General features: G+C 42.6%; 1 protein-coding gene across 1 annotated transcript; it reads right to left on the reverse strand.

The window, feature by feature from the left end:
* Positions 1-734: 734 nt before the first annotated feature.
* On the reverse strand, positions 735-1,685 carry LOC119523367 (melanoma-associated antigen B18-like). The gene has a single exon (XM_037822122.1). The coding sequence runs from the start codon at positions 1,683-1,685 to the stop codon at positions 735-737; it is 951 nt and encodes a 316-aa protein (XP_037678050.1).
* Positions 1,686-13,712: the final 12,027 nt, after the last annotated feature.

Consider the following 13,712-nt stretch of genomic DNA (forward strand, 5'->3'; position numbering starts at 1 on the left):
CAGGTATTTATTTTTTATTTTTTACAGAACAATAGACTAAACTGGATATGGAAAACCAAGAACTGACCATCTCTTGATGCCAACAATTTTACTGCTGTGTTCTTTCACATTTCCAAGGAAATGCCTGTTCCAGCATCATGTTTTCTTGTTCTGGATTACTGAATACAAAGGAAGATTTCCCATCTTGTTTTATAAAATAACAAAACTCCTACTCTTAAATCTATGAAACAATAAATATGTAACTAAGTTCATTCACAAACTTACATTCTGAAGCTATTTAAACCTTCTATTAAAAGGAACACCATTTGAAATATAACCATAAAAGAAAGATAAAACTCAAAGTTACCCTTATGAAACAGGAACAAAAAGATAATAGACATTATGTTCCTTTCACCCTCACCCTGGCTCTCCACTACTTAGGATGTTGAATGCCCTTTTCTTCCACAAAGAAAAGAATCTGCCTCAGACTTCAATATTTGATACATAACCTAAAAAAAAGGAAAGGAAGGTAAAACTTCAGGTTATTCAAACTGAACAGGAACACAAAGAAGATTGCAGTGCCTTCCCTCCAGCCCCACCCTGCCCCTCCACCACTTAGAATGTTAACAGCCCTTTTCACCTAAGAAGTGAAGAATCTGCCTCAGACTTCAGTTGGCCTGGGAGAAGCTGCTAGACAAGGCCCTGAAACGTGCATTGGCCATGGCAGTGGTACGAGCCCTGGCTGCAGCTCTGGCTCAGGTTCTCTCTTCTTCATCTCTCAGAGCCTCTTCATACCGGGATGGGAAGGCACTGGGTACGGTATCATGGACCTTGGCCAAGAACTCAAGAATTTTCATCTTGCTGGTTTCAGCGTGGGACCTTGGACCCCACAGGAATTCATAGCGTGGAGGATCACTGTTGAGCACCTGCCTGTACTCCAGGTACTTTAGTTGCACCAAATCTTCAGTGATGACCTTCTTGGGATCTCCATAGATGAAGTGCCTCCTCTCAGCATATACGCCCATCATATTCAGCACTTCCCAAATCTCCTCCTCGGGGGCACAGTTGCCTTTCATGAAGATCACGCCTAGCACAATCATCAGGAGGCCGGTCTTGGGCATGTTCTCTTCATCACTCAGCCCTCCTTCGACGGAGAGGTCTAATTTGCTGACAAGGGCATAGCAGTGCCTGATGGGATCAACTTCTTTCAGGTCGACACCGAAGGCTAGCTCCATGTGCTCAGAGGCTCTCTTGAGGATCTCATGGAAGTGATTCTTGTCCTTCTTCATAACATACTTCAGCATGTCTGCTTTTGTAATCAGCTCCTTATTTTGATACTTCTTCAGCAGGAACTGCACCAATGAAACCACCTTCTTGTTTAAAGGGTCTTTGCATGAACCCTTGGTGGCCTGTGAAGAGTTGGAACTTTCCTCACATTCGCCGCTGGCACCTTCTTCTGAATTTGTGCTTGAAACAGCTGCATCAGTAGTGGTGGCAAACTGGGCACTCTGAGGCACTTCAGGAGTGTCAGGTGTCCCAGTAGCAGGCAAATTCGGCTGTATTTCCCCCAAAGGATGACGGGTGGAGGAGGGGGCCTCTTCTTCCACTGCTGAAGTGGCCTGAGCACCTCCCAGACCCTGGTTCTCACTTCGGGCCTTGTTGTGTTTCTCACGGGCACGGAGCTTACTCTTCTGACCGCGAGGCATGATGACTCTGGTCAGTGACAGAAGACAGGAGTGCAGGCAGTTGGGTTGGTGAAGAGTCACCCTAGAAGAGGGAGGATGAGATGGTGTGCATAGCTTCAGTAGGGAGAGTCTACCTTGACTCCAAGAACGGCTTCCTCTGCAAGTTCCCTTGAGGGCAGTGCTCTAGGATCTCACAAGGCAGAAACTGGGCGGGACTCTATGGGGCCTCCTCTATTCCCTGGGGCCTTGACACCTCAGTTGTCAGTCAGGGTCCTCGCATTGGCTCCCGACTCATTGCGGGACTCCACCCTCTCCTGTACTGCAGCTGTACCTCTCAAAGCAAGGCCTCCCTCACCTCCCACAGACTCCCAAGGGGGGAGATTGGGGACATGGGGCCTAACAGCCATGCTTGGGGCCTCCCAATGGCAACAGTAGGGGTGGGACGGGGCTTTGTCGGGTCTGCTCTGTTCTCTTCAGGAGGGAGGTGGGGATGGAGGGGGGAGGGAGAGAGGCGTGTCCCTGCAGTTCTAACTCGGGATACTCACCTTAACACCTGCCAGGTGCTGATACTCCTCCCTCGGTTGACTTGAGACCACACCCCTCAGACCAAGGCCTCTCCCCTAACAGACACCCCAGGTGGAAATCTGGATGAGGCACTTCCGCCCAACTCGCCCCGGGGTGTCGCGGGTTTCTCAGCAGGGGCTGCTCCCTCCGTTGCCAGCCGGGCTGGTAGCCGGTGTTGGGTGGTCCCCTCAGTCCTTATTCAGCGTTTTACCTTGACTGGTAGATGCTGGGACACCGACCTCAGCTGACCCTGAGGCTGCCCCCATCAGGTAAGGCACCAAATCTGTAAACAATTGGAGAATTGACATCGTTACAATATTCTGTTCGCCATGAATAAACATAGTATACTGCTCTATTGGCGACCCCTTTTACTTAAATCTAGCAGTAAGTTCTTATAGTTGCCTCTATAAAGATGGTGTAAATTTTTGTTAGGTTTCTTTTTAGGTATACTTTGGATATTCTGTTTTGAAGGGTGCATTTTTCATTACGTGTTCTGATCAGTTATTGATTTTGTGGGGCTAGCTAAACTCCTGATTTTGCTATTGCAATCTTCTATACACCAGTTTTCTGGTGTTTCTTATAATTTGAATATTTTGTTTGCCAGGTCCTTTGGATTTTTTAATTAGAGGATCATATCTCTTTCTTTTCATTATTCATAGCTCTTATTTTGGTATTCTTCTGTATGGCTATGCATTCCAGTCCAGGTGTGAACAGTAGATGATGTACCATATAGCTGTAACTTGTTTTAGACTTTATTGAGAATGCATCTAACATTCCACATGTAAGTATTTTTGTTGTAGATTTTAGGAAATAGCGATTCCCTTCTAATATAAGCTGAAAAAAAATTATTGCTGTGAACTGGGGTTGAATTTTTCTCAAATGCTTTTTCTTCACCCCTGTACATGATCAAAAGCTTCCTCTTCTCTGTTAACATAGTGAATTCAAATTCACAGTTTATTTTCTAATGTGTTATCTGTATCATCTTGGCCTTCCTTGGACATGGCCTATTTCTTCATTTAATTCCATCCAATATTGGATAGGCTATAAATTTAATTAGGAAATTTATCTCTATGTGAGTGAGCTTGACTCAAGTGTTTTTTTCTTGGAACAGCCTTAGCTGTTCTTTGTGTCAAGGAGAGCTCGCTTGTTAAAGTGGTTAAGTAATTTTCCACTTACCATATGATTTTGAAGAGAGTGGTTAGTTTTTCCCTGTCCATCTAGTGTAATGAGCTTCTGTATTAGGCAGGGTTTTCTAGAGAACCAGAAGAGAGAGATTACTTATTAGTAATTGACTCGTGTGACTGTGGGATTGGCAAGTACGTATTTCATAGGGCAGGCTGCAAGTCGGAAACTCCAGTGAAGGTGAAGTTGAATTTCCCAGAAGAAGCTGGCTGGCTGAGGTAGGGACAGAAATTCTTTTCGACTTCTGAAACCCTCATTTCTGGCTTCTAAGATCTCCAACTGATTAGATGAGGACTCTCTTCACTGCTGTGGGCAATCTACTTTGTTGATTTTAGGTGCAATCAGCTGTAGATACAATCAGCTTTTAGTTTTCAATTCAAGTCCATCTCTGGAATTCCTTCACAATAACAGGCCAGTGATTGCTTGACCAAGCAACTGGACACAATAACCTTCCCAAGTTGGCACATGAAAATAGCTATCACAGCCTTCTAACATAGCTGGTTCTGGAACATTTTGTGGGTGCCTTGGCTTTGGACTACAGTTTCAGTTTGTATCATTCAGTTAAAGTGTTCTATTTCTCATGAACCTATTTAGCCATTTATATTTTGCCAAAAATTGTACCATTTCACTTGGGTTTTCAAATTTAAAGGTGTGATATAATAAAATCCTTTTTATCATAGAAATGCTCAAACATACTAAACAGTACAGAGATTGGAATAACGAGCCCAGTATACCTGACACTCAGCATTAACAGTCCTCCATAGTTATGGGTAGAAGTTTGATGAGATTAAGATTTGTTTGTTTGTTTGTTTATTGGCAAGACCACCTCAGAGGTGATGCTGTGCATTTCTGTTAGGGGAAATAATGCATGTTGTCCCACTTTGTGGGATGTTGCCAGTCATTGAGGATCATCGCCTTTAATCTTTTAGGGGCTGCAGAATGGTAATTCTGTAGTACTATCATTCCTTCTGAGATTGTTTGCTGAAACATATCTTCTGGTAGAATATTTTGTTATCCACGTTTGGTTTTCTTGAGGTGAGCCCTACAATTGCCTCATCTTACTGCATAGATAGATAAAGACAACCAAATCGCTCTTTGCCTCATCAATATGAGAAAAACCCTGAGTCCAAAATTTCATTCTATTTTTTTTTTGTAATTTTAAGGAACAAAAATTTTGCCTGAAAACTAAACCAGAAGTGAGTTAATCATGGGATAATTGATCTGTTATTAATTTGCATTAATGAGCAGTGTTGGAATAATCAGTCAGGACCAAGTCTTTGCAGATAGTGACAGTGATAATTTTGAAAACATTGAAAAATTTACTTTGATTTATTCAAAGCTGTCTTTTGTTGAAGGGATATACCTTCTATGCTATTTATACATAGCTAACAAGACAGTATGCCAGTTGAGTTTTATTGTTTTCCTTATAAATTCTAATGTGGATATGGCAAGTGGCAGGAGTGTTGTGATGATCTTAACTTGTCACTATGTAGATATGAGAAATAAACTGACATTCTTTCCTCTAGGCCCACATATCTATTCGATATAGGGCCATGCTCATGGACTTTATTATCAAGACTCTATTCATCAGTGTGGTGAATGCAAACATATCTTATTTGGTTGAATAAATATGCTAACATGCTATCTCATTTTATTAAAAGAAATTCACCAGTTTCTCATGTCACTTGTTAGTAAATTAAATATTTAGATTTTTGAATGGATATTTACTTTTTCAGTAGGTACATCTTTGGACATATTTCTCACTTTAATAGGCCTAGAAATACAGAATGTTGTAAAGACAGTCAAACTGTGTGTAAGGAGTGTTAGGTTACAAACCCAGGTTTATCGCTATTCAGCTGTTAGAACTAATTTTAGAGCTCTTTAACCATTATTACCCCCATCCCCTCGCTGTACTCTTCCCTGAATGGTATAACAACACCTTCTTGAGCAGGAGAAGGCATCTGGAGTGATTGGGCCCCTACCATCAACTTTAGCCTTTGAGTGGCTGCAGATCTTGTTCACCTTTATGCTTATATTGCTCCAGTTCAACCTGGACTAACTGTCCACCCCTACACCTGCTGTTTCCAATACCATTTCAGACATTTCAGTGGCCACACTGAAGGACTGAAGTTCTGATGGCCTCATTCTCTAAGACATTGGCTCTAGCCAAGATTAATGATATTAAGGAGAAACAGGAAGTATTAGTGATCTAGACCACTTTTGAGGAATGGATGCATTGTCCTCAGTGGGCCCAATAACTGTGGCATTGTGCTGAGCCTGACATAGCCAGGAACTATCCTGCCAGATAAAGAGAACCATATTTTTGAACACATAAGTTTGTCACTTGCTAGGCAATCACAGTAACTTGAGAGTTTATTGAAGAAGTCAGAGAACATGCTAATACCCCCTGGTACATAAAAGATAAGAGTCAAAGGGCATGTGTTACTGAGTTAAGTCCTGGAGTAGGGTAAGGTGAGTGAGGAACAAAATATCAAAATGTTAAATAAAGACAGGATCTGTCCCTTCACTTGCATGACCCTGAGAGTGAGTGCCTCACTTGCCTAACCCTAATCCCAGCCCATGGATCCTGTCTTTATTTAAAAGTTTGATGTTTTGCTCATCATGATTTTTTTTGCATTAATTTTCATATTTTTTAAATATTGAACTAAAACAATTTTGATTACTGAGTTTTTTTGGCACCTCCTCCCTTAAATTTTGAGCTCAAGGTGAATGCCTCACTTGCCTTACCCTAGCCCCAGCCCTGTTGAGTCTTAGGCCCCATTTTAGTAATAATCCTGGCCCCATTTTAAGAACATAGTCACTTGATTATACCTTGCCTTGTTTTAAATTTTAGACATCATCTCATTACTGTCTTCTCAATGATCTTGAACAAGAAATTTATCCCTGTATAAGTCTTTGTAACAAAAAAAAAAAAAAATGGGGAGAATAAGGATGTTTTTTTCACTGACTTCTTAGGAGGATTAAATAAAAATATATATGAGAAAATACTTTTTAAACTTGAAAACTTACTAGTTGTTTATAAATATTTATTGGATTGAAACTTTGAAAGAACTCTAAAAATCAGTCTTGACCTATATTCTGAAATACCTAGTGTATTAGTTTTGTTTTGCTGCCTAAGAAATTACCCCAAATTTAGTGGCTTAGATAACACCCACTAATTATCTCCCAGGTTCTGTTGATCAAAAGTCCAGATACAACTCATCTGTGTTCTCTGTTCAGGTCCTCACTCTCAAGGTATGGCATCACCTGGGCTGCATTTTTAGAAGGCGGCTTTGGGAAGGATTCATTTTCAAGCTCATTCAGGTGGTTGGCAGAATACATTTCTTGTGATTGTAGGACTGAGGTCATCGTTTCCTTGCTGGCTGCCAGACAGGGGTCTGCATTCCTTGTTATGTATCTCTCTCCATTTTCAAAGCCAGCAGTGGCGAGTCCCCATTATGTTGCATCACCAACATGTCAAATCCCTTTTGCCAGGAAGAGTCTTGTCCCTTTTAAGGGCAGATCCACCAAGGATAATCTCCCTTTAATTATAGTCAACTGTGCCCTGTAACATACCCTAAACCTTGGAGTGCTATCCCATCGTATTCACAGGTCCCTCCTATGCTCATCTGTGCATTATTTGGCCACGGGAGTATAAGGGGAAAGAGTAAGGAGGTAGGACAAATATTTTAAAATAAATATAATAACTACTTATTTATTGAGGGCCCATGATGTGCCAGGAAGTGTGCAGTGTGCATTGTTGTACTTAGGCTGTGGTGTAGATTTTATTAACTGGATTGTACAGGCAAAAAAACTGAGGCTCCTAAAGATTAAGATTTCATTTTAGTTTATATTTACTGTGCTAGGCCCTTGCCCAAAGTCATAAAGATAGCAAAGGGTTAGACCATACAAAAGTAGAGTAGAGGGCTGTCAGAAATCTTTTGGTTAGAAGTGGGAAATATTTCTTGACAGTGTATAAGCAACTTATTTAGTTTCATGTGGTACAATTAACACTGTTTAATACTTTCTGAGGATGAAATAGTGAGCAAAATATGGGCAGACTGCTTTCATGGAGCTTATCATCTAGTGGAAGAGACAGATATAAATTCAAGATATACACACACACACATACACACACTACTACAAATTTTTAGAGGGTATGAAGGAAAAGGACAAGGAGATAAAATAGTGAGATAAGATCTGATCCAACGAGTTTGTGAAAGCTGTCCTGAAGAATTAGTAATTGAACCTGGAAGAGAAGGATGAATGTGTTAGATTGAAAAGGGTGGAGTGAGGTTTGAGGACTGTTTCGCAGGTAAAGTGTCTTAGTACATGACTTACTGGAGAATAAACCTGACATACATAACAAACTGGAAGACTGCCACTTTGGCTTGAGTGTCAAGGTCAAAGGGGAGAGTGTGATAAGGAGTTAAGGTTTCTTCTTAAATGCAAAGTAAAACCATTGAAGGTTTTTAAAGCAGGGGGCTGACCTGATCAGATATGCATTTGGAAAAGACCCCTGTGGCTGGAATGTAGAAAACAGATGTAAGAGAAGAAAAAAAATTGATATGGGAAAAAGAATTTGGCTGCTCTTATAGTGTTCCAGGATGGTGACATTGAAAATAAAAAAAAAAAAAGGGATAAATTAGAAAGCTGTGTATGACTAGAATTTGCAGGACGTGTGTGTGGTTTGGATATTGATGTTATGGAAAAGGACAGTGTCAAAGTTGCAAGCTATATCCCTGTCATGTGCAACTGGAGTCATAGTTATGTCATTTACAGACATTGGGAATTTTTCAAGTGTACACATCAGTGAGAGTGGGAGTGATAAGGATGGCTGTAACTTGGGGTATGATTGTGAGTTCAGTTTTAAAAAGGTTTTGTTTGAGGCACCTGTGAGAAATATTCAAATGACGATCTCAGGTAAGCAGAAAGGTACATGAAGCTAGAGATTAGTGGAGAGGTCTGGGCTGGAGATGCACAGCTGAGAATCATGAGCAGGTATTTGAAAATGGAAGCAGTGGACATGAATGAGATTATGAAAGAAGAGGGTGTACAGTGAGATAAGAAACATGAAGGGAATCCAACATTTAAAGGATGGATAGAGATGCATACTCATTGTAGAAAACTTAAAAAAATTAATCACCCATAAGTCTGCACATTCATAAAAAATTATTAATATTTTGGTGCCTGAGTTTGCAGTCCTTGTGAATATCTAATAAACACTTTTCCTCTAAATTAGCAGAGATAGTAAGTGCTCATGCAATGCCTATGAATAAATTAATCCGCATAAGATATTGTTAAACTACAAGCATAAAAAAATGACAAATAAATAAATATATCCCGTAAAGAGTTAAATCAATACCTTTAGTTATGGCATCTAGAGAATTTTGCTAAATGCAGCTAAACATGTACTGTTCTATACTGTATTTGTTTCAAGAAACTCATTATCGCCATTTGAAAAGCAGCACAAAGCATATGTTCTGTTGATGGTGGCATCATGTTGCTCTGTGATGAATAACACGTTAAATGCACATTATGATTGCAAAGTAGAATAACTCATTGGCTTTTCCTAGACTAAGTCATTTGTGTTCCTATTAAAGCAAATATTAACTGGTTCCTTCTAATTTGATTTCAACTTGAACAGCTTTTAAAATTGTCAATGTGTGCAAGCATAAAGTGTTCTTTTAAAATGCACCTAAATTCATTTTAAAGAAAAGAAAATGTGCATTATATTTATATGTAAAGGGGAAATTGATGGCAAAGCTTATTGTGATTAACGTGTAATATTTGGCATTTACATTAGAGAGATCGATCCTTTTCTACTTTCAGTGGCACACAGTTTATGGGGTCTGTTGCAATCAAAATTTGTATCATTTAAGACTCCAACTGAGTCTTGGAATGAGTATGATATTAAAAAGTTTATTTTCTCAGAAAGAATCGAGCTTTGAAGTAATTAACTTCATTGTTTAGTTACAGTCATGCTTTTTCAGAATTTAATAAACTCTTCATGATGAGTAATTTCTGGTTCCATTACATATGCATTTAATGTTAATTGTGATAACTATTGAGACATGTACATTTATTGCCATTTTTTTATTAGAGAAGTTGTGAGTTTACAAAACAATCATGCATAAATACAGGATTCCCGTACACCACCCCACCACCAACACTTTGCATTGGTGTAGAACATTTGTTACTATTAATGATAGCAGTTTTTAAAATAAATTGTACTATTTTTCTCTTTTTTTTTTTTTTCATTTTTATTGAGATTGTTCAGATACCATACAATTATCCAAAGATCCAAAGTGTACAATCACTTGCCCCTGGGTACCCTCATACAGCTGTGCATCCATCACACTTAATTTTTGTTCAATTTTTAGAAACTTTTCATTACTCCAGACAAGAAATAAAGTGAAAGATGAAAAAAAAAAAAAGAAAAGAAAAGAAAAGGAAACTCTAATCCTCCCCTATCCCTAACCAACCCCCCTCAATTGTTGACTCGTAGTATTGATATAGTACATTTGTTACTGTTTATGAAAAAATGTTGAAATACTACTAACTGTAGTATATAGTTTGTAATAGGTGTATAGTTCTTCCCTATATGCCCCTCTATTATTAACTTCTAATTGTATTGTCATACATTTGTTCTGGTTCATGGAAGTGATTTCTAGTATTTGTACAGTTGATCATGGACATTGCCCACCATAGGATTCAGTTTTATACATTCCCATCTTTTGACCTCCAACTTTCCTTCTGGTAACATATATGACTCTGAGCTTCCCCTTTCCACCTCATTCACACACCATTCGGCGCTGTTAGTTATTCTCACATCTTGCTACCAACACCCCTGTTCATTTCCAAACATTTAAGTTCATCCTAGTTGAACATTCTGCTCATACTAAGCAACCACTCCCCATTCTTAAGCCTCGTCCTATATCTTGGTACCTTATATTTCATGTCTATGAGTTTACATATTATAATTAGTTCCTATCAGTGAGACCCTGCAATAATTGTCCTAATGTGTCTGGCTTATTTCACTCAGTATATTGCCCTCGAGGTTTTGTCATCAACCCATTTTTTTTTAATATGGTTTTGTTCACTCACCATACGTTCCATCCCAAGTAAATAATCGATGGTTTTCTGCATGGTCATACATTTATGTGTTCACCACCTTCACCATTATCTATATAAGAGCATCTACATTTCTTCCACAAGGCAGGAGGGAGAGTCAAAGAAGGTAGAGAGGCAAAAGAAAGAGGAAGAAAAAAGACAGCTAGGAAGCAGCAAAAGGAAAAATAACCTTAAATCAAAGTAGAATAAAGAATCAGACAATACCACCAATGTCAAGTGTCTAACATGCCTCCCCTATCCCCCCCTCTTATCTGCATTCACCTTGGTATATCACCTTTGTTACATTAAAGGAAGCATAATACAATGATTCTATTAGTTACAGTCTCTAGTTTATGCTGATTGCATCCCTCCCCCAGTGCCTCCCCATTTTTAACACCTTGCAAGGTTGACATTTGCTTGTTCTCCCTCGTAAAAGAACATATTTGTCCGGCGCTTTTCCGCCCCGCCTCGAGTCCTCGGTCGGCCGGCGATGGGGACCAGAGAGATAAGGGGAGAGAGGGTGCGGACAACGTCTTACCCGGAGCACTTGTGATCACTCAGGACTCACGGTGGTAAAGCAGATAAACTTTTAATGGGACTAGGCAATCATCATCTTTACAGGTTCCACCCGGGGCGAGACACCTCGGGGGAGAACAACCTCGATGCGGCCGTCAGGTACGGCTCCTTGTGGGCTGTCTCCCCGAGCTTTGCCCGGGAACTTTCTTATAAACCTTGCGTGTATCCAATGGGCTAACGCCACGCACACAAGCATGATTGGTGAATACAGCGGGTGGTTACATACATCAGAAGCCGGAAGCAGGATGTGGGCGCCATCTTGGCACCACTCGATGGGCGGGGGGAACTCAAGGGCAGGCTGCAGCTTGTCTACTAGGCCAAATCCGGAAGGTGGCTGCTCACATCTCCCCCTTTTTTGTTTTTTATGCCCCAGTGTCTCCAGTGATGAATGTGCTCCCGTGGACCAAGATGGCCCACAACGTATTTTTTGGTGCTTTGGGGAGTCTGGACTAGGTCCCGGCCATACCAAGGTGGGACCTCTGGCACCGACCAGAATGCTCACTTCATATAGAGACCGGAGAACCCGTGAGCCGGAAACCACGTGGCCCTCCTTGCAGTACTCAGTCTCGCAACTGGGGGACAGGAGGATTAGGAGAAGGTAGCCAGTGCCGAGGGCGTCACTAGGAGCCTCTGTGCAAACGCCAAGGGTCCCGTCTGGCCACAACTAGGACTCTGCGTAAGAGGTCCACCTGAGACAAAAATTAGGGCCACTGGTACCGAATGTTTATATACGAGATTTTTTCATATACTTAGCTGCGAACCTTACCCCCGAATGCCCAGCTTCGAGTGGTTGGGATGGGTGCTGGGCAGAGGGACTATAGTTATCAGGAGGGTTACAGGCAGAGGACATGGCCATCATGGCGGTAACACGTAATTGCTGTTGTCTTTGAAACAAACGCTCCAGCAAACTCTTAACAATGATCAAACCTACTAATAACCCCACAGCAAGAAGAACCCAGTTGGTCAGATTAGGCCAAGAGAACCAGGAGGGAAAAAAGGTCAATATTCCTGGCCCTCTTCCCGCTCTGCTGGGGAGTGGTCGACACCGTCGACATCATTTGGCCGCTCATCACGCGAGTTGAGGACTGGATCCAACAGGTCACGTTGGGGGTTTAACGACCCGTCAGGCTGCAGTTCTTTGGTGTTCTCAGGCGACTGCACGGTTCTCACCAATCTCTCCGGTACCCACACTGGTTGGCGTCCTGGTTCCTGGGGAAAGACACAAACAGAGCCTCTGGCCCAGCTGAGCACTGGGTCAGGACCTTTCCATTGCCCCGACAGAACATCCCTCCAACGGACCAGGCCTCTATGTGGAGGACCTGGGGTGGTATGTTGTAGGGCAGGCGTCATGGTTGATGCGTTTTCATTTAAATAATTGTATGTAAATAGGGCGGAGAGGTTTTCAACCATATTCAGGGTGTAAGGGGCGTTAGGGCCGTACTGATGGACGGCTTGCCTCAGCTCCTTCAAGAGCTTGTAATCATAGGGTTCATGATTACGAGCTTGCTGATTGATAATGACTGGGAACATCTCGGAGGCTGGTTCGGGTTCATTGAGCAGCGGTCGGTAGCCGCCAAGAACGCCAAAAGGTCTGAATGTGGTAAAAGGGCTCCACCTCCAAAAATGCCTCCTATTGGGTGAAGGGTGCGGAGGGTCCGCGTAGTCGGGTGGGGATTCTGGGCATTGCGCGGGAAGGTTAGGGTATGTACTCGGCATGTCCGCCAGAGGGAGCCCTCTATAAGGGCCCTTTACGGAACCGCTGAAACCATCCACCGGATGCAGGTGCATCCTCTGAGGCGCAGCAGCCGTTGCTGGTGGGGCGGAGGGCCGCGTGGGTGAGACAGGAGGCCCCTCTAGGTCAATCAGCGGAGGCGCTTCCGGCCCTTCATCTGCCTCACTTTCAGATTCTGAGTCAGAATTATCAGAACTAGCACTCGACTCCGGCGGCTTGCCCTTATGGGAGCCCTCCGCAGATGAAACAGACTGAGCCTCTTGGAGTGCATGTCGCGCCTGCAACAAGGCGGTAGGCGTAGTTAGGCCTGTGGCTGATTCTAACTCAAGTACTGCATGAACAGTCTCCCATATAAGGACTAGAATCGGGTCCAAACAGACACCCGTTTGGCGCGCTCGGTCTATATCACGACCAAGTTTCATCCAAGAGGGCAGATTAAGGCTGCCAGAACAAGGAAACCAGGGGGCAAAAGTGGCCACATCATCAAAAAATCGCTGGAGAGAGCTTCTCTTAACTGAGATACCCCACTGTTTCAAAAGGGTCTTTAAGGGGGTTAGTAGGGGTGAACTCCCGGACTGCCCCATGCTTGCAGCCGGCACTGTCTTGTAATCACTCGGAGAGCTCTTCCGAGTCCCCGGGGCTACCTGAACGCCCACGGGCCCTAGTCCTCGTATGGAAAGGGGGTGCTTACCTTCTCGCGGTGATCAGTCGCGGAGGTCAAACCACGGATCCCGGGAGCACGTCTCCGTCGGGGCGAGGGGAACGCAAATGAGGTTGCGGGTTCGAAGTGCCCCGTACGGGCCACCACTTGTCCGGCGCTTTTCCGCCCCGCCTCGAGTCCTCGGTCGGCCGGCGATGGGGACCAGAGAGATAAGGGGAGA

Source organism: Choloepus didactylus, chromosome X (genome assembly GCF_015220235.1).
Source record: "Choloepus didactylus isolate mChoDid1 chromosome X, mChoDid1.pri, whole genome shotgun sequence".
Classification (NCBI taxonomy): Eukaryota; Metazoa; Chordata; class Mammalia; order Pilosa; family Megalonychidae; genus Choloepus; species Choloepus didactylus.

Coding starts and splice junctions, on each gene's coding strand:
- LOC119523367 (XM_037822122.1), bottom strand. CDS start 1,685: ATGCCTCGCGGTCAGAAGAGTAAGCTCCGTGCCCGTGAGAAACACAAC.